General features: G+C 29.7%; 1 protein-coding gene across 4 annotated transcripts in view; it reads right to left on the reverse strand.

Moving 5' to 3' along the window:
• LOC122497695 (small conductance calcium-activated potassium channel protein) overlaps nucleotides 1-19,871 on the reverse strand; it is a 659,102-nt gene that overhangs the window by 90,400 nt on the left and 548,831 nt on the right. For all 4 annotated transcript variants that reach the window (XM_043604959.1, XM_043604958.1, XM_043604961.1 and 1 more), the window contains one exon: nucleotides 13,174-13,595. In XM_043604959.1, coding sequence (XP_043460894.1) covers nucleotides 13,174-13,595 — 422 coding nt within the window. The remainder of the gene's footprint in view (nucleotides 1-13,173; nucleotides 13,596-19,871) is intronic.

Genomic DNA, 19,871 nt, shown 5'->3' on the forward strand with positions numbered 1-19,871 from the left:
TATTTTTTTTGTTGCATTTCTCTCAGTGTAAACGTAAAATAAAAGATTACAGGGGTCAGAGTATCACATGGACATTAAATACTCAAATCATAAAAAATAAAAATCATAACTCTAAAAGACACTTGCATTAAAATTTAAAACCAGAAACAATAAAAAGATTCGTCATATAAATTTTTACTTTAAAAAAATATTTTTACGTGAAATGGAAGTATATAACATTGTTTCAAACTTGGAAATTTTTATATATTTTTTCATTTTGAAATATTAAAATTCACTAAGCGTAGCTTAAACTTATGCCGTGTAAATACGATAAATTAATTTGTTAATTAATTAAAAAATATAATTATTTCTACACTGTAAAAAAAGAGCGTCTTGGTTTAAGACGTTTACGTGGTCACATTTTAGACGTTTATAAGCGTCTTATTTGCCTTCTAAAATGCATGTATTTGGAGGTTATGTTTTCATTTAAGACGCTTTTTTACATAAGACGTTTATAAACGTCTTATTTTTAGACGCCATTGTTTGCAGTGTATTATTCTTTGCATTTTGCCAATACTGTGGTAGAAATGGCAGCCAATATTGGGACATTAAGGGGAGACCCCACCTTTATTTTGACCCCTTTAAAATAAAATTATTAAACGAGGTAATTAAACCTTTATTTTTTTCTAATTTGATGCTCTGAGTCGAGAAAACATAGTTAAAATTGACGATTAGCTCATTTTCATGGTTCGTGTTGGTTATAGCATTTGGGAAATTTTATTTTTTCTTCAATAATTAAAACAAATAAACTATTTTTAAGATTAAAATTTCCAACCAAAAAACTATACAAAAACTTACTTTTATCAAAATTTAAAATTTTTGAAACTTTTATAACTTTTAATAGAATTACAGAAAAATATTCGCTAATATACACAGAAAAATGATCTATTAAACATAAAACTATTTTCCTTTTAAAACAAGTTCTTTAACGGTTTAAAGAATTAGTTTTATTGTAAAAAGGAATCTTTTAAATTTAAAAAAGTGTGACATTGATAAAACGAAAAAAGTTTGAAGAATAAAAGATTTCTTTTGTTTTGTAATATGTTTGAAATAATAATATATAAATAAAAAAAATTTGGAATTAATCTGAATTACCTATACATGTTACAATTTAAACAAATCAAAATTGAGCTCTTTTAAATATATATCGACTTTTATTGACGTTTTTCAAAACGATTTTAAATAATTCTATTAATTTACAATATTTTGTTATTAAATTAGAACAAATGGTGTTTATAACGTGTGCATTACCTAAAGGAGTATTTAATTAATAACAATTATCACATTATTATTATTATATTTATTAATGTTAATTAATACTAGGACTTTAAAGAATACCCGGGCCAATTGTAGCCACTCTCCCCTTATTATAATAATTATGATATTATACGAGATAATATTGCTTTAACATTCTCTGGCAATATTGCATCATAGAAGATATAATGAATATTGCCATAAAATAAGATGAAACAAAAGAATTCAGTAAAATAAATACACCTATATATAAAATAAAATAAAAATAAAGCTAACATAAAGTAATTCTTTCACGGCGGTAAAAATAAACAAAAGTGACTTTTACTCCAAATATGTTTGAGACAATTGTTTTTTAAATATATATATATATATTTTCTCATAGACGAATAAAATGCAGTTCAAATGAAAATAGGACGACCACCAGTAGTAGTATCAAATAATCGATAGGGATTGCTTGGATTTGGCGACCCAACACACACTTTCTTTCTCATCGAGAGAAGGTGACTGATTTTCAGGGCTAAAATAAACAGAATCATTTTACATGGAATAAGTTTTAAACTATATATATACATACATACATATATAGAGTTAGTGTCCCACGAATAAATGCGGTAAGATAAATTTTCCTGATTTTGAGAATATTCAACATTTGCAAAAATCTATTTGGATTTCGTTTATTTTTGCGATTCCGCAAAAAGGATTGAATACATTTTTCTCATTTTGTTTTTCCAAATGGAACAAATAAATCTTGAGGGAAAAATTGAATTTAAAAAATTTTAATAGTTATAGTTTTTTCTGAAAGTACCTAATTATAGATTGGAAGAACGGATTGTAATACTTTAGAGTGCTTTGTAAATCAAAGAAGTGCTTTTGGTTTTATAGAAGAACTTTTGATTCGTAAGAATAGTAAAATATTTTGAGTGACTGAAATTGAGTTGTACTATACTGATAATGTAATGGGAATCAGTTTGTCTAACTGTAAAATTGGTGCTTACTGCTGATATGGAAATAGAAAGAATTTACAATGTTATGGTTTTGACTTAAATTGTTTTTTTACTACTGATATTAAATTGACAAGTATTGAAATAGTTCCGTCTGATTGTAACATTGTTTTACTACTTGCTGCAAAATCAAAAGTGTTTAAATTGTTATGGTCGACTAAAATTGTCTTTTACTACTGATAGTAAAATTCGATAAATTGAGCTGAATTCAAATACTTCCGCCTGACCTAAACCCAATTTTACTATTACTGGAATAGGTATAGAAATATATTTTGTTTTATCTGACTAAAATTTATTTTTACTGTTGTTACAGTACTTAAAAATATTTTTTAAACAAAAAATGTCAGACGAAAACTGTCTTTTCATAAGAATATTTAAAATACCAGAATTTTTTTGAAATGAATATTTTATAAAAACTTACTTTTACAACTATTCCTGTCTTTTACTATAGAAAAAGTTTACTTGCAAGAATTTATTATTATTTACAGAGAAAAAATGTGTTAAACTTATGGCGTGTAGTTCTCAGATGTTGTTATTTTAACACCCAATATAAATGCATATTAATTTAACACACATTCAGTGTTATTTTAACAGCAAATGTGTTAAAATCACACAGTGTCGGTTTAGAAATGTTGCGTGTCGTTTTAACACCACATTTGGTGTTGAAATAAAACTTCTTCTTTTCTGTGATATTATTTAGTAATTATTTATTTATTATTATTTATTTATTGACTGTTTTTTCTGCAAGGATTTAAACAATTCTGGTCAAAATAAAATCTATTTTTACTATAGGTACTAATTTTAAAAAAGGGGAATATAATCTACATGACTGAAACTGCCTTTTACTATCTGAAAACTCGCAACAAATTTAGGGGCCGTCCATAAATTACGTAACACGTTTTTAGTGAAATTTAGAACCCCCCCTCCCCCTATGTAACAAGTTGTAACAAAATCGTTTTACACCCCCCCCCCTATCATTGTTACGTAATTTTTAAAATCATTTTTTTTACTAACGTTTTTCGAAACAAATTTGTTTATTACTGTTATTTTTAGTATTTATATCGTACATTAGCAATACAAAATTAAGTTAAATATAAAAAACATTTAGAGGAATAATTTTATTAATCATACTGAATAACCAAAAATATAACATTGATTTTTTAACAATAAATTTTATATTATTCCCAAGAATCGATTCGCGAAATGATTCGATTTTTACTTATATTGAAGTGGCGGCAAGGGACACCTTTTCAAAAATTTATCGATTATAAAGCGATTAAGTTCCTTATAAATATTACGTAACAATGATGATTGACCCCCCCCCCTCCCATGTAACATATGATAACATTTTCTCGAACCCTCCCTCCCCCCTAAACGTGTTACGTAATTTATGGACGGCCCCTTAACACAATTTTTGTTTCTGTGCAGTGGTTTCGATGTTGATTAAAAACCCACTTTCAAGACGTTCCAGTGAGCTAAACTCACACCCGTCGTGATTTTTTGAGGTTTTTTTTAAATCTGCAGGTGCCAATAACAGATCAGAAAATTCCAAAAAAATTTTTTTGTAAAATATTTTGTTGTGAAAATAAATAACCAAAGTAAATTTAGATATCTCTTTTTATTCTTAAAAAAATGCATTAAAAATATTTTTTTTTCTTTTCAGGATGTAATGTTCTCTTAATATTTAACATTAATAATAATAAAAACTTCCAGTAATATATAGTGGTAATTTTTCTAACTACAAAGAGAATTTAACTCTCATTGTCGTTTAATGTCCTTTAAAAGTCTCTAATAAAATTTGCTCAAGTTTATCTTCTTGGTAAAGATCCAGCAATGGGATATAATTAACTGATGGCAATCATTAAAGCATTTTACGCTTCAAATTTATTAAGTACCCGAACGTTAAAATACTTAAAATAATTACCAATGAATTAAAAATTCCATCAATGAATATTTCACAGGAAAAAAATTTGTTTAAAATTATTTTTAATAATTGTAATTATTATCACTTGGATTCTTATATTCTGTTTCCCATATTTTAAATTAATTAAAATTAAAAAGATTTTTTCCTCTTATTACCTATTATATATGCAATTTTCATTTTAATATTAATTAAAATATAATTTATATTGTATGATAATAATAATAATAATAATAATAATTCCGTGCCCGGTTGGAACTTCTGTTTTAGTTCTTTTGCGCGGGGTTGCTGGTCCTCTATCGGACGCGTGCCAGGTGGCGGATAGGTTAGCTTCCTAGAAATAGGTGGTATCGAGGAAATCAAATACTCGACGCGGACCAAAACCAGCAAACAAGAAACATCCATCATGAGCGATTGTAAAAACGAGGAAGAGTACCTGCGGGGTAATGCTACGGCTAAATCCCTCACTGGTTCCGATCATCAAGCGCGCATAGCGTGGGGACGGTGGCCAGTGGCCCAAGGATGCAGAAGGGCAACAACGCGTTGGTAGTGCCACAGATCATCGTGGACAGGTCGGAGAGACGAGGGAGTACGAGCAGCGTGACGAGTTAAGCCAGCTGCATTTCTGTCTTCAGTAATGCTTCTGCGATTGACCCTGCTAACTGCAGTGAGGATCGAGATGAATGCGTGAAGCTGCGGGAGGAAGAGGCAGCGAGCATTCTAGAAATGGGGGAGGAGGTCTGCAAGATGCTGAAGTCCTGTGTAGTCCAGAAGAATGTCAATATGACAATCAAGGATGGACTCAGAAGCTTAACATCGCTCATAAGGGAGCTTCGATGCTTCAATCTTTTCCTTGAGAGAGGAGAGTTCTTCCGCAACTGGAAGCGACAGAGGTTAGTCCTCCTGAGGAAAGGTGAAAAACCTCTAGATAAAGTCTCATCATACAGGCCTATATGCCTGCTAGATACGATGGGTAAAGTTCTAGAGGATATGGTTCTGCAGAGAATGCAAAGCCACTTGACCGAAGAGAATCATGAAACTGAAGTTACCAACGTTGATTCAACAAAAAACTTAAAAAAAAAAAATTTCTCAGGATACAAATTTTTTTTGTTTACTTTTAACCCAAGTAAACCCTCTAAACCCTAAAATAAAAAAAACATGGGAAAAATAGTGATTTTTAATTTTGTTGTCGAATTTTTTTAAAAAATCACGCAATTCCAATTAAATTAATAATTCCTCGCATCGGTAGTTATATTTTTCTTTTGATAATTGTTTATTTTAATATTAGACACTATTTAAAAGAAATTTTAAGTGATTCCAAGTCGGGGAAAGCAGTGATTTTTAATTTTTTTTTGTCACGAATTTTCCAAAAATATGGAAATTTCAAATTAATTAATGTTTCCTCGCCTCGGTAGTCATTTCTTTCTTTAGATAATTGTTTATTTTGACATTAGACGTTATTTTAAAAAAATTTCAAGTCATTCCAAGTCGGGGAAAGCAGTGATTTTTATTTTTTTTTGTCGAATTTTTTCCAAAAATCACGAAATTTTACGTAAATTAATAATTCCTTGCCTCGGTAGTCGTTTTTTTCTTTTGATAATTGTTTATTATACTGTCGTGTGTCATTTTAAAAAAATTTTGAGTGGTTCCAAGTCGGGGAAAGCAGTGATTTTGATTTTTTAAAATGAAATTTCGTAATTTTTGGAAAAAATTCGACAAAAAAAATAAAAATCACTGCTTTCCCCGACTTGGAATGACTTGAAATTTTTTTAAAATAACGCCTAATGCCAGAATAAACAATTATCAAAAGAAAAAAAATGACTACTGAGACGAGAAAACATTAATTAATTTGAAACTTCGATATTTTTGGAAAATTCGTGACACAAAAAAATTAAAAATCACTGTTTTCCCCGACTTGGAATCACTTAAAAATTTTTTTAAATAGCGTCTAATATTAAAATAAACAATAATCAAAAGAAAAAAGTAACTATCGAAGCGAAAAATTATTAAATTACTTAAAGTTCTCGAATTTTCCAAAAATCCGTGACAAAAAAACCAAAATTATTGTTTTCCCCGATTTGAAATCTTTTGAAAATTTTTTTAAATAGCGTCTAATATTAAAATAAACAATTATCAAAAGAAAAAAATGATTACGGATCCGAAAAATGATTAATTTACGTAAAATTTCGTGATTTTTGGAAAAAATTCGACAAAAAGAATAAAAATCACTACTTTCCCCACGTTTTTTTTATTTTAGGGTTTAAAGGGTATACTTGGGTTAAAAGTAGACAAGAAAAATTTGTATCCTGAGAAAATTTTTTTTATTAGTTTTTCGTTGAATCAACGTTGGTAACTTCAGTTTCATGAGAATCGTCTATCCGATCACCAATTTGGTTTTCGTAAAGGCAAGTCCACAGTTGATGCCATCCAGGCAGTTGTGGACATAGCCAAAGCAGGAAAAAACAAATTGGGACCTGGAAAAAAGAAGAGCTTCTGCGCGTTGCTAGCAATTGACATACGCAACGGAAGTCAACCATATCCCTGGAAGAATTTCCTGCCCGGTTTACAAGGAGGAACTGGAGAAACTTAAAAGAGCAAATCCCTAAGGCTCCTTCAAGTCAACCTGCATACAAGTAAGGATGCACAGGTGCTCCTGATGCAAACAGCTAAGGAAAATGAGGTCGATATCCTGTTCTGCAGTGAGCAGTATCAAGGAAGCGACCTCGCACCTTGGTATCAAGATAAGGCGAAGAGAGACGCCATAAAGCTGTGCAACCCAGAATTGCGGGTTGACAAGTTTCTGGAGACGAGCAGTGGGTTCGTGCGGATAGAGGTGGCTAATATACGTTTGTATAGCTGCTACTTTTCACCCAACGACCCACTGACAAACTTCGAAGCCAATATAGAAGACCTAGAAAAGAGCCTCATAGAATCCAAGCTGGATGTCATCATCACTGGCGATTTTAATGCAAAGTCGCCAGAGTAGGGTGAAACGAGGCTCGACAAGAGAGGAATTTTGATTGGAGAAATGATCTCCAAGAACGATTTATTAGTTGTAAACCGGGGAAAAACCTGGACATTTAGACGAGGTGCGATCGGATCGATTATCGCGACTGGCGGGTTTCTGAGGAATATACAGCAAGTGACCACCAGTACATTGAGTTCTCAGTCTCAATGGGAGACACACGAGGAGGAAGAAGACAGGAAGCTCCTAGTCGCAAAATCTTCTCGTGGAACATTAAGAAACTCGACAAGGAGAAGTTCGGCCGGTCCCTAGAAGAATCTCGACGGCCGCAAAAAGCGTAATTTAAACAGCTTTTAATTTGTTTGTTCGTTTTTTATTAATTTATTTTGTGATTTAAATTGTCCCTTTACAATTTTAATTTATTTTGTGTTTTTTATACAAATTTAATTTATTCTGTGATTTATTTGTCCTTAAACAATTTTAATTTATTCTGTGATTTATTTGTCCTTATACATTTTTTTAAATTTGTTTTATGTTTTTATTTGTCTTTATACAGTTTTATGTTTTCAATATTATATACGTGTTTACTTTTTTTTAAAAATATATCCGTTTACAATTTTATCTTTTGACTTTTTACACTTTAAAAAAAAAATTTTATTATTGTTGTGCTGTGAATTCCGCTTAGCCTTTGAAATATTTCTAAATTTTTTAACTATGGACGCAGGATAACCGCAGAAAAAGAAGAAGGTCGCACCAGCGACAGAGTTGGAGCGCCACCCTCGAAGGCTAAAGTCTTACGACAGTTCCGAGGGAGGGTAAAGGGCTCCAGAAGAAGGGTTACGGGTTTTAGTGGGTCGGGCTGGCAGTAGATCGACAGTTTATTACATTTATTATGTCGTTTATTATTTTATTTTTCTTTATATTTCTTTTGTTTTACCAAACCAACCCCACATAACCTTGGAGTGCGGAATCCAAGGTATCTGCAGGCAGATTTCCCAAAAGTCCCTAAGCAAAAGAAAAAAAAGAATAATAATAATAATTTATAAATAAATATATGTCTTGTGTGAAAATTTGTCAATGAACTGCATTGACAGATAATATCGAGATTTTAATTGCAGTTTCATTTTGAAATATTGTCCATTTGAAATTTCTCGTTTTGAAACGCAAATTCATCAATGACAAAAGCGAACATAGGAAACATGGAAACGGATAAATACCCAGCCTATATGTATACTATATTCAGTAATCAAAATGCTGTCATTCAGGCATCAACTTATGGTTTCCTACTATTCTGTAATGTACCTAACGATAAGTTACATTCTTTTCAACTCAGTATCGAATAACACTTTTCCTAAATAAAATAGAAGAAATAAAAGAAAACCTCTTAAAAAGCTCGTGCATGAAATATATCAACTTTAGAACTATTACTATTGTAATTATCGAAATTGCATTTTCAACTAGTATCAGAAATCAATATTAGAAAATTACAAATCTGAAAATAGAGAAAAATAGGTAATTTAAGTTAACTGAAAATAATTTCATATTCAAAATTTAAAAAATTCACTTATTAAACATGTATAATATTAATTATTGTTTATTTTTCAAAAATTTTAATAAAATTCTTCGCAAGAATTCTATTATTTCCATAATTATTAATTACAATAATTATATATATATATATATATATGTATATATAAAATTTGTCACGAAATAATTGAATATTAGCAACAATTAAACTCCATAAATCAATATTTGCAACGAGGCAGAGTTCCGTAAAGCGTTTATAAGGAAGTGGAAGAGTGAGAAATCAAAGGAAGTACTTTCATGATAAACAAAGACAGAATATCAACAGTATACCTATGATTGACTTTATAATGAGCTCAACCTATAATGGAACAGGGTATAAAGTTAAAAAGTCATTCAGAATCTTTAATTTCAATTTCATTGACAGTTTACTTTTTTTAAATTAAAAATGGAACAGATTAGAACACAAAGGTAGGGTAATTAATTTCTAGATCACTTGCGAATCAAATTAACATTTCCTTTTTCCTTAAGAAGTCAAGTGCATAAATATTTTTGCACTATAGGCTCATTTTTTGATAACAGATTTGAATCTTTATTAAGGATATATTATCAAAACACTCTGAGCTGCGAGCCCTGAGCAAGGGGCACTAATTTCGGACATGAAAAGTCAGCAGCCTCCCCAAAATTCTTTCCCAGTTAGTCCCGTGAGGGGAAGTAGCCTTCTCCCACCATACGGCACACCAAGTCGAAACTGAGCCCCGAGCAACCCTCACAGCGGGGATCGCTCGGTCCCATAAACCCTTATTAAGGAAAACTGTTAATGACTTTTTCTATAAAATATAAATTTTTGAAATAGTAACATTTTTTATTTTTTATTAACATATTTAAATTCCTTACTTTCTCACGATTCTATACATATGTTGTTTACCAAAAAAAGTTAAAATTAAAAAAATTAATTATTTTTTCTCGATACATAGAATGAAGTTAACTCTATCAAGAACCATATACCTATTATTAAATAAATATTTACTGTATCACATAGGTTTTATCTAAATCACTTTAATGCTATTTGACCTAATATTTGCAGTATGTGAAGCAAATACCATTTAAATTAATCTTTAAATTTTAACATTTTTTGGTAAACATATGTATAAAATCGTGAAAAAGTAAGGAATTTAAATATGTTAATTTAAAAATTAAAAATGTTACTATTTAAAAATTTATATTTTCATTATTAATAGAAAAGTCATTAACAGTTTTCCTTAATGAAGGTAAGGTTAAGGGTCCGAGCGACCCCTGCTGTGAAGGTTGCTCGGGACTCAATTCCAAGTAGCCCTCGCAGCGGGGGCCGCTATGTCCCTTCTAACGGCGAACAGACAAACTAAATGCGAACAGACAAAATAAGTGCGAACAGACAAAATATATACTACATGCAAACGGAATACGGACTTTAATATTGTTAATTTCAAACCAATATTCATTAAATATTTTGAATATAATAAAGACTTAAAGACCAACAATTTTTAATTATTAATTGATTCTCTTTCTGTATTTTTACTCAAAAAATTTAAAACATAACCTCAAATTTTTTGCTTCTTAGGTACCTTTCTTGGGAACGCGTCACATGTACAGTCATTAAGGGGACATTCCAGTTCAAAATGTCAAAAAAATCGATTTTTTTTGTTTCTATTTTCGGATTTCTTATAGTGTCAAGAATACTCTCCTAAAATATTATTGCAAAATTCGAAGTAAAACAAAAGTTATACATCCTTATTCTTCGCCATGTCAAAGATGTTTTTGTATGCGGATAAGCAATCGAATGATTTAAATGTTTTGTCATTTGCATTTTTTAAAAAAGACAAACAAAAATGTATTTGGTGTTGCTGATCACAAATTAGATATCAAATTTTCAAAATTCAAAATGCCGGATCCAATATGGCGGAAAAGAAAATTTTTTATTTTAATTTTTTTTTCGTCCACAACATTGCATCCGCCATTTTTAATTTTGAAAAAATGATGTCATATTCGTAATCAGCGACCCCAAAAACCCCCCCGTAACGATTTTCAAGCAAATCCAATGATTTTGAAAAAAAATGTCCGCCATTTTGAATTTTAAAAATCTGATTCCATATTCGTAATTAGCGACCTCAAAAACCCCCGAGTAACGATTTTCAAGCAAATCCGATGATTTTTTAAAAAAAAATTCGAAACTTATGAACAAAAACTTTAAATGCGTTTTTCTTAAAATGTCTTTATATGATCTGGTAAGAGTGATATCTTGAGTTCTTCTGAAGCGATTTTAAAAAATCAAACGGCTTTTGATTCAGCGTCATCATGCCTATAAGTGGAACCTCAAAAACTGGAAAATTTCCAACTCCCCTTTTTTTATAAGAGAAATTATGTATAAAAACACCTTTTTTTTTGCATATTTTGGGAAAAAAGTACTCTAAAAAAGGGGGGGGGGGAAGAAAATTCCACTTTTTTGAGGTTCCACACCTAAAGAAATATCTAACGAAGAGAATGTCACTTCGTTTTTGGTTTTATCTGTTTTAGAAAGTTTGGAATCGATCTTACCACCGAAAATGGGCATTTTCGAAAATGGCGTATATCGCCGCCATTTTGAAATAAAAATGAAAAAAAAGTTTTTTTTACAAATTCTTAAATAAATTATTTATTACATGTAAAAGAAATTTTTTAAATAAATGTCATAGTTATTTTAATAATATATACTAAAAAAGCCTTCTTTTTGCCTGTTTTGAACTGGAATGTCCCCTTAAAAGTCGTTACTTTTATTATTATTCACACATAATGAATATTTCAAATTTTCATCGGATACACTTCTGGCATGAATCTTTTTTTAAATTTTGCTTTGTTAAATTTTCTATTAAAAAATTATAATTTTTCGATAAGAAAGTATAAAAACAACAAATTTTATGTCCAACATAAATTTTGAACAAAATGTTTTGATTAACAAAAGCTGGTTCACAAACAATATTTTTATTCTTTGCTGATTAATAATAAAACAAAATAATTTTTTGAGGTTTGGATGTTAAAATTTGGATTTGAGAAAAAGTTGAGGTCTACTCCTGCATTACACTAAAGAAATTCCCGAACTTTTCAGAAACCTGACGTGAACAGCAGGAGCAATTTTTGAAGTTCGTGGCAGATTACTAAGAAGTTCGGGAATTTCTTTAGTGTAATGCAGGAGTAGACCTCCACTTTTTCTCATATCCATCGTTCAGGTGGAGTTCGGGAACTTTCCTTGAACAAAATTTTTCTGTGTATACCATTATCATAACCATTATGGTTATGAACTGATAAAAAATCAATATTATTTATATTTTTTTGATTAAATATATTAATTTTAATTATACATCATTTGTACAATACTATATACATATATTTATTATTATAATTATTATTTAAATACCATATAATAATTGTGGTTATATGAATTGATAAAATAAGCAATTATTATTGTGATGCACTAAATTAATGTTTCTATTTTAATAAATATAATTAATGATTAATAATTAACAGCTTACATCAATCTCCTAATGCAGGTTTACTTTGAAATACGAATTTTGCAAATAAATTGCAACAAAGCTTATTATTAGACGTCATAGAAATGTTAAAATAATAGGTTTTTGAATCTGGTCAGTATACGAATATTGAAAAATTTACCACATTCAAAAACTTCAAATGACGATATCTCAGTGAAAAATATAGATTTTTCAAGTTTCAAAAGGCTTTTCAAAGGGGAAGAATAGTATTTTTAGATGCCGCAAATAACTTTTAGAAAAAAAAAATTTTTCTTGATTGTATCACGGAGAGAAAAATCAATCGTTTATAGCATGAATGCTTTGTATTTTAAAAGTATGAAATGTTAGTATACTATAACTGCAAAACAGTATACTGCGATTGCAAGAATCCTATGCTTTTTCGGTATTAGACTCTTGCAACTGGCTATTAGGCCACGCCCAGAGACTGGGCCGACCAATCACATTGCAGAAAACTTTTACCGAAATCGCATAGGTCTCTTGCAATCGTAGTATGAAGAACTTTCATGCTAAAAAGCCCAGATATTTCTCTCCGTGTACAAGACTTTAAAATTTCCCAAAAAATGTGTTTTTGGCACTTTTAGGTTAGAATATCTCAAAAATCTGACGTGATGGGGCAATTCTGAAATCAGATTCGGATTCAGCACGTCTAGAACCTTCGGAAAAGTATTGTCCGGTTCTTGGTTCTGAGATTCGCCAAAATTTTGTCGGCCTGTGTAATTTTCCTAGTTTGCGCCTCACTAAACAAAAGGGCGTCTATTTAGGGCCTTACGAAATCCTACTTTCAATTTCTACACAGGTGATATACTTTTAATTATTATTTGATCGGTCGAAATAAAAAAGTGAAATCTCAAAATTTAAAAAACCACTTGGTTCGAAAAAAATTGCACCTAATTGAAAAAAACTTACCTTTCACACTGCCTCAACGTCCATGAGGCAATGATCCAAAGGGACACCATTAAAACCAAAAGAACAGTTCCCGGGCAAATGGTCATGAGGGTTTTCAAAACAAACCTCGTATTAAAATTTATTCGATTTAAGGCTCCTATACTTCGTGACGAGGCATCGGTAAACAATTTCGAGTGCAAAAGCATCACTCGACATATGAGGTATAGTCTCAGGAACATCGGAAGAGATAAGGTGACATCGTATGGCACCAATTTTGAGCCCATTTCACCTCCCTTGTTCACCAGTTTTGTTGTCCATATGAAATAATATTCACCTGGAATCGGATGAATTGCGCAGATGGTTAATTCGAGTACGATTTGCGATATTCGTTGCCAGGTCATCGCTATTCGCCAGTCATCCGCGCAGTTATCGATCATGAATAACTGAAATCATAAAAAAAATGTATTATTATTTTCTACATATGTATGTATCTTTGAATAAATAAGTAAATTATTATTTTTTGTAATTTCATTACTTTTAAATATTATTTTAGTTTTATTTTTTTCAGGTATAAAAAAATTTTAAAACTTGAAAAAAATATTCTTTGAAAAATCCGAAAATTTTCTTTTGTTTATTTTATGGAATACAATTTAATGTCAGTCCACTAGATTAAGATTTGTGAGAACCAACAGGGGTAAGAGTACACTAGAACCTCCAACGATTGCATCTCTATCTATTGCAGTTGTTTACGAAAGTTTGGTGGTCATCCGCTAGGGGGGTGAGAGGGGAGGACACCGCCATATTAATGCGAAGGCAGTATTGTACTAAGTTTAGTGTTCTTTTGCGCCCCGTTTTTTAAAGTTGTATTTTCATATTTCAACATGAGACTGAAAAAGGTCAAAAACGTAAAAGAACGCACTTAGGCATTGAAACTAAACATAATATTTAAAAAAAATAAAAAATGGCGAGGATAAAAATGACATTTTACGCCAATACAAAATATGTGAGAGTGTACGGCCCTGAGTGTTGACACTTTTATGGAAAGATGGCGCCAAGGTGAAAACCTCCATCTATTGCACACAAGAAGGTCACGCTGCAATCGTTGGAGGTTCTAGTGTATTTTCAAGCATGTAAAAAGAGATTTTAGTTTTCCGCTTAAAATACCATGAAGATCAACTTTAAACATATATTTGCTATATTTTTCCTGTAATTTACGCTTGAAAATACATATGTATATTGTAAACCAATTACTAATTCAAAATGATTGTGTTACGTCAAAAACAAGAAACCTATTTAAATATACCTAACGTTCCTCGTTGATTTTCCTAGTTTATAGAATGGTTAAACTTATATTCCGCTGCTCTTCGTTCTTCTACGTGGGGAAGCTTATAGGAGGTCGTCTAATTGATGCACGATCGTTGTTCTTTTCACATGAAAAGTATTACTCATCTTTCTTGGATTTGTTATAATTTATAAGTTTGTTTAAATACATATAAAATATATAATAACAATTACCTTCTTTATAAAATATACTGAATATAATGCAATAATATGAAGAGATTGTATGAATACAATATTTAATGAGAGATATGTGACTGATTATAATGTAACAATATGAGAAAGTATTTCAAATACATTAATATAATATATACGTATAATTCAATATATTAAAAGGAAATACACACCTAAATATTGTAGTTAAATTAAGTATATTATGAAGTTATGGACGTAAAAATTGTAATTAAAATATGAAAATTAAAAAATTTAATTAAATTATTATGCAAAACTGAACATAAATTTTGCTGATACAAATGAAAATAAAAAAAAATTATGAAAAACGTTAAAAGACTGAAGAACATATTTTGTACATAAAAGTTTGTGTTTGGGAAAAAATGCATTAGGTTTTTTAATTTTATAATTAAAAAAATTGTGAGTACAAAGACGTTTATTTATTTTTGTATAAGAGTTAACTTTGACTTAACTTATATGAGAAGCTGTTTATCCACCTCACATTACCGGTGAGGTGGTTTTACAATTAGGTCAACCTACTTCATTAATAAATGCCGGCATAAGAGCTACACACTGCTACATGTACATCAAACTATATATATACAGTATATAAAACGAGATCCCTTATATGATTATCTTTCATTATTACAACTATACAATACACAATTATAATTATACTGATATTAAATTTTCATTCAAAATGTTAGTTAAAATTGTCTCTTTTGTTAAGGATTGAATACATTTTTAAGAACCCCAAGTAGAAATGTCCGGAGTTAGGACGGAGTTATACACCGGCATGGTACTGACTCAGTACTGACCGTCGCGTCGGTTCTGACTTTCGGAACCCGATCAGTACTGGGAGTATACTGACTCTAAAACCGAATCAGTAATACGTCGGAGTTAAAAAAGTATTAAAATCAGTACTGGCAGAAAACTGGCATAACACCAAATCAGTACTGCTAAGGAGTTAAAAAACAAACAAAATTTGTTATAGTGTCATTAAACCGGCCACTATTAATAACAACATCGTTTGATTTATTAACTATTTAAATATTTTCCAAGATTTTTAAAAACATTATTCATCAACAATAACATCAAACACTTAATTAATATATTATTAATTATTAATTAATAGGTATATCATAATAATAAATTATTATTTATTAATTATTTTTACTATTACGTATTATTAATAATAAATTTTTTTTTTATTTTTGAAAAATGTGTCACATGCCACGTGTGTGACCTTTAAGTAACCTTAGACCAGACCTGTTACCAAGCAAACTTGACAAACACCCATCGATGAGCAATCTTTTTACAACCCTATTACGTCGATACACGGATGTGATCTGGGTATATAAGGCCCTAAATTTGTATCCAAAAATCAGTATCTAATTTAAATCAAAGCGATCGACATCATCTCTGTACCAGTAGTCAGTGCGAATCTATACTCGTAACCTACGAAAATCCCAGTTCAAGTAATACCCATCTCGTGAGTGAGCAACCTCTTGTCAATCTCCAAAGCAGTAAAATTGGGAAGGCGGTGCATCTGAGCTGACTGTGGACTAGGGTGGTACAAAAATATATGAGAAAAAAATAAAATCAGAATTTTAATGCTCTCACCCCCTAGGATTGTTCTATATGGAGAAAAAAAATACCCCTATTTTTTTTTTGAAAATAAAAAAATATTTAGAGGTCGCTCAAAGCGCTCAAAGTTTTCCATGTAAAATGCATGGGAAAAACACTTTTTTGTAAAATTGGTATAGAATCCTTGAAAATCAATATTTTTCATTCAGCAAACTCTGTTTCTCTTCAGAAGACTAAAGAATAGTGCTAAATTGTTTATTTCATCATTTTTTAAAATTAACTATTTTTTATAGTGCCCCCAAAAAACCCTATAAATTTTCAAATTATAAAAAAATCGTTAAAAAATATTTTTTACTATTTTTATCAAAGTTTTTTCCTAGATTATGAATAAATAACACAAATATTGATTTTTAAACATTATTCCATGTAATTTCTAATTTGTTTAAACAAATTATTATTATTGTTTATTTACAACTTTTTATCTAATCGAGCTAAAGAGTTCCGATTTTTTTCTTAATTTTGCAACTTTTCAGGCCGAATGTAACCAGTCACTATTAAAGAATATTAATTCTACCAATTGTGTTAACAAATTACTATTGTTTAACTTCCACTTTTTATCAAATTTAACTGCAGAGTCGCAATTTTTTTCTCAATTTTGCATTTTTCTAAGCCAAATGTAACTAGTGACTAACAACAATCTAAGAATTACAATTTTACCAGTTGCTTAAACAAATTGTTATTTTAAATTTGAAGCTATCGCAGTAGTAATTTCAATGATGTAAATAAAATTTTTTGTACTTAACATTTTTATAATAATAAATTTATTGTTCACAATTTTTACTCGATAATTAAGTCTTACATTAAATATTACCTCACAAAAAAATAAAATGTACAATTAAGAAAAAGTTGCAACTCTGTAGCTCATTTTGATAAAAAGTCGAAGTTAAACAATAGTAATTTGTTTAAACAATTGGTAAAATTAATATTCTTTAATAGTGACTGGTTAAATTCGTCCTGAAAAGATGCAAAATTGAGAAAAAATCGCAACTCTTTAGCTCAATTAGATAAAAAGTTGTAAATAAACAATAATAATAATTTGTTTAAACGAATTAGAAATTACCTCGGAAAAAACAATGATAAAAATAGTAAAAAATATTTTTTAACGATTTTTATATAAATTTTAAAATTTATAGGGTTTTTTTGGGGCACTGTAAAAAATAGTTTAAAAAAATGATTAAATAAACAATTTAGCACTATTCTTTAAAGTCTTCTGAAGAGAAACAGTTTGCTGAATGAAAAATATTGATTTTCAAGGATTCTATACCAATTCTACGAAAAAGTGTTTTTTCCCTATGCATTTTACATAGGAAACTTTGAGCACTTTGAGCGACCTCTAAATATTTTTTTATTTTCAAAAAAAATAGGGGTATTTTTTTTCTTCATATAGAACAATCCTAGGAGGTGAGAGCATTAAAATTTCGATTTTACTTTTTTGGACCACCCTACTGTGGACGCACGAGCGGAGAACGGGTTTCCAGCTTCGAATAGAAGCAATAAAGGTAATTAACTAAATCTTTTCATCATATCTTTTCAATACAATTTCTATATCTAATTAACGCCTATTTGTTAAAGGTGTTTATTGGAAAAGGAATTGGTCTTCTCTCGGCAAGATACAAATAACGAACTTCAAGAAATCATTATATAAATTTTTATAATAAATTTCATTTAACTAACTCTTAGACTTTTTCATTGATTCTTTTTCCTCATTCCCAAATAAGATTTCTTCGGAATTTCTTATTTAAAACGAGGATTACAAATGTTAAGAGGTGAGTTACTTTTCACGTAACATACCCTCTTTTCTTGGTGCATTGGCCGGGAAACCCATAAAGAATCAATGATATTATTCTTTCTGATTCTTATTTTTTCTAAAAATCTATTTCTACATATTTTTAACAATTCTAAAAATGTTCTATTAAAATTCGAAACATTTAAAATCAATTTTTAACTCTTATTTTTAAAAATTCTAAAAATTAATAAGAAATTGAAACACAAACCAAGAGAGAATCAATTCCAATGATTAAATCATTTCTTTTAAAAATTAATGTCTACTTCTAAGGAAAATATTACACAAGATAAACATACAACTCGATCAAAAATCAAAGAAAACCCTACTTTAAAACTTAACCCAGGAATTCCCTATTTTAAACCTTTAGCTACTGGTACACCTAGATACTCTAACAAAAATCCAGACCCTTTTTGCAAATCCGAATTAGATTCAGAAATTGGTCATTCATTATTTGATAACAATTCTTTTAATACTGACGAAGAAAGTGACAATACAATTTTAGAAAATAACGGTTCTTTAAATTCTACATTACGAAATAATTTTAAACAAAGACTCGAAAATTCCATAATTAGTACTCACGACAGTGACGACGAAAACAGTCACGACGAGAACAGTGATAGTGAAAATTTAACAGAAAATAACGAAATGGCTCTACTAACAAACCAACAAGTATCTTTACGTGACGCTTTAGAAATAGTTCCTTTGTTTGACGGGACTAACATTCCAATCTCACATTTTATTGAAAGGTGTTTAGAAGCAGAGCAAATGCTTCCAGAAGGAGTAGCTCGAAATAATTTAGCAAAATTATTAAGGGCAAAATTAAGTGGGGATGCGCGAAAATGTATTTACGGAACTCAAATAGGAAATGTAGGCGAATTAATAAATAAATTAAAACGGGTATATTTGTCAGTTAAAACAGTATACCAATTACAGGGAGAATTAGGAAATATATATATGTGGGAAAAAGAAAATATTACATCTTATGCTGCGCGAATAAAAGAAATTGCCGATAAAATTGACGATGTTCACAGGTAAGGTAATAACGATGCAGTTGACGATATTTTTGAAGAAAATTTAGAAAAAGATGTGATTCAATGCTTTGTGCGCGGATTAAGACCCGAGATAGAAATTCGCATGAAAGAAAAACCCACATTCCGAGAGATAGTAAATGATGCGATTGAAATAGAAAGGAATTTGACTGCTAGTTTAGATCTTCGAAAACACAAAATTAATGAGGATCATAAAGCTATAAAAATACACTCCTTACAAGATTCTGATTCACCTTGTTCGATTTGTAAGAGACGAAATCATAAAACTGAAAATTGTTTTTATTTGCCACAAAATAAAACATACAGCCCACCAAGACAAAAACAAAGATTTTCAAAACCCTATTTTAATAATCAAAATTTTTCAGAAAATAGAAATCCCTTTAACAATGGTAATAATTTTTATAGAAATAATAATAACTCTAATAATTTTATGAACAATCGTTCAAGAAATTTTCCAAATCAACGATATAATAATTATTATTCTTACAATAACAATAATCAGAGATTTCCTAAAAAAGATATTACTTGTATTTATTGTAACAAATCAGGTCACTATATTTATGAATGTAGAATTAGACATCCTAGAAGAGAAGAATCATACAATAAACCACAATATTTTAAACAACAATCTCAACCACAAAATATTCAAAAATCACAAGAACAACAACCTCAATTTTCGGGAAACTTGAATTCAACCCCCAGCAAGGATGGACTGAGGGTAGAATAAA

Source organism: Leptopilina heterotoma, unplaced genomic scaffold (genome assembly GCF_015476425.1).
Source record: "Leptopilina heterotoma isolate Lh14 unplaced genomic scaffold, ASM1547642v1 Lhet_135, whole genome shotgun sequence".
NCBI lineage: Eukaryota > Metazoa > Arthropoda > Insecta > Hymenoptera > Figitidae > Leptopilina > Leptopilina heterotoma.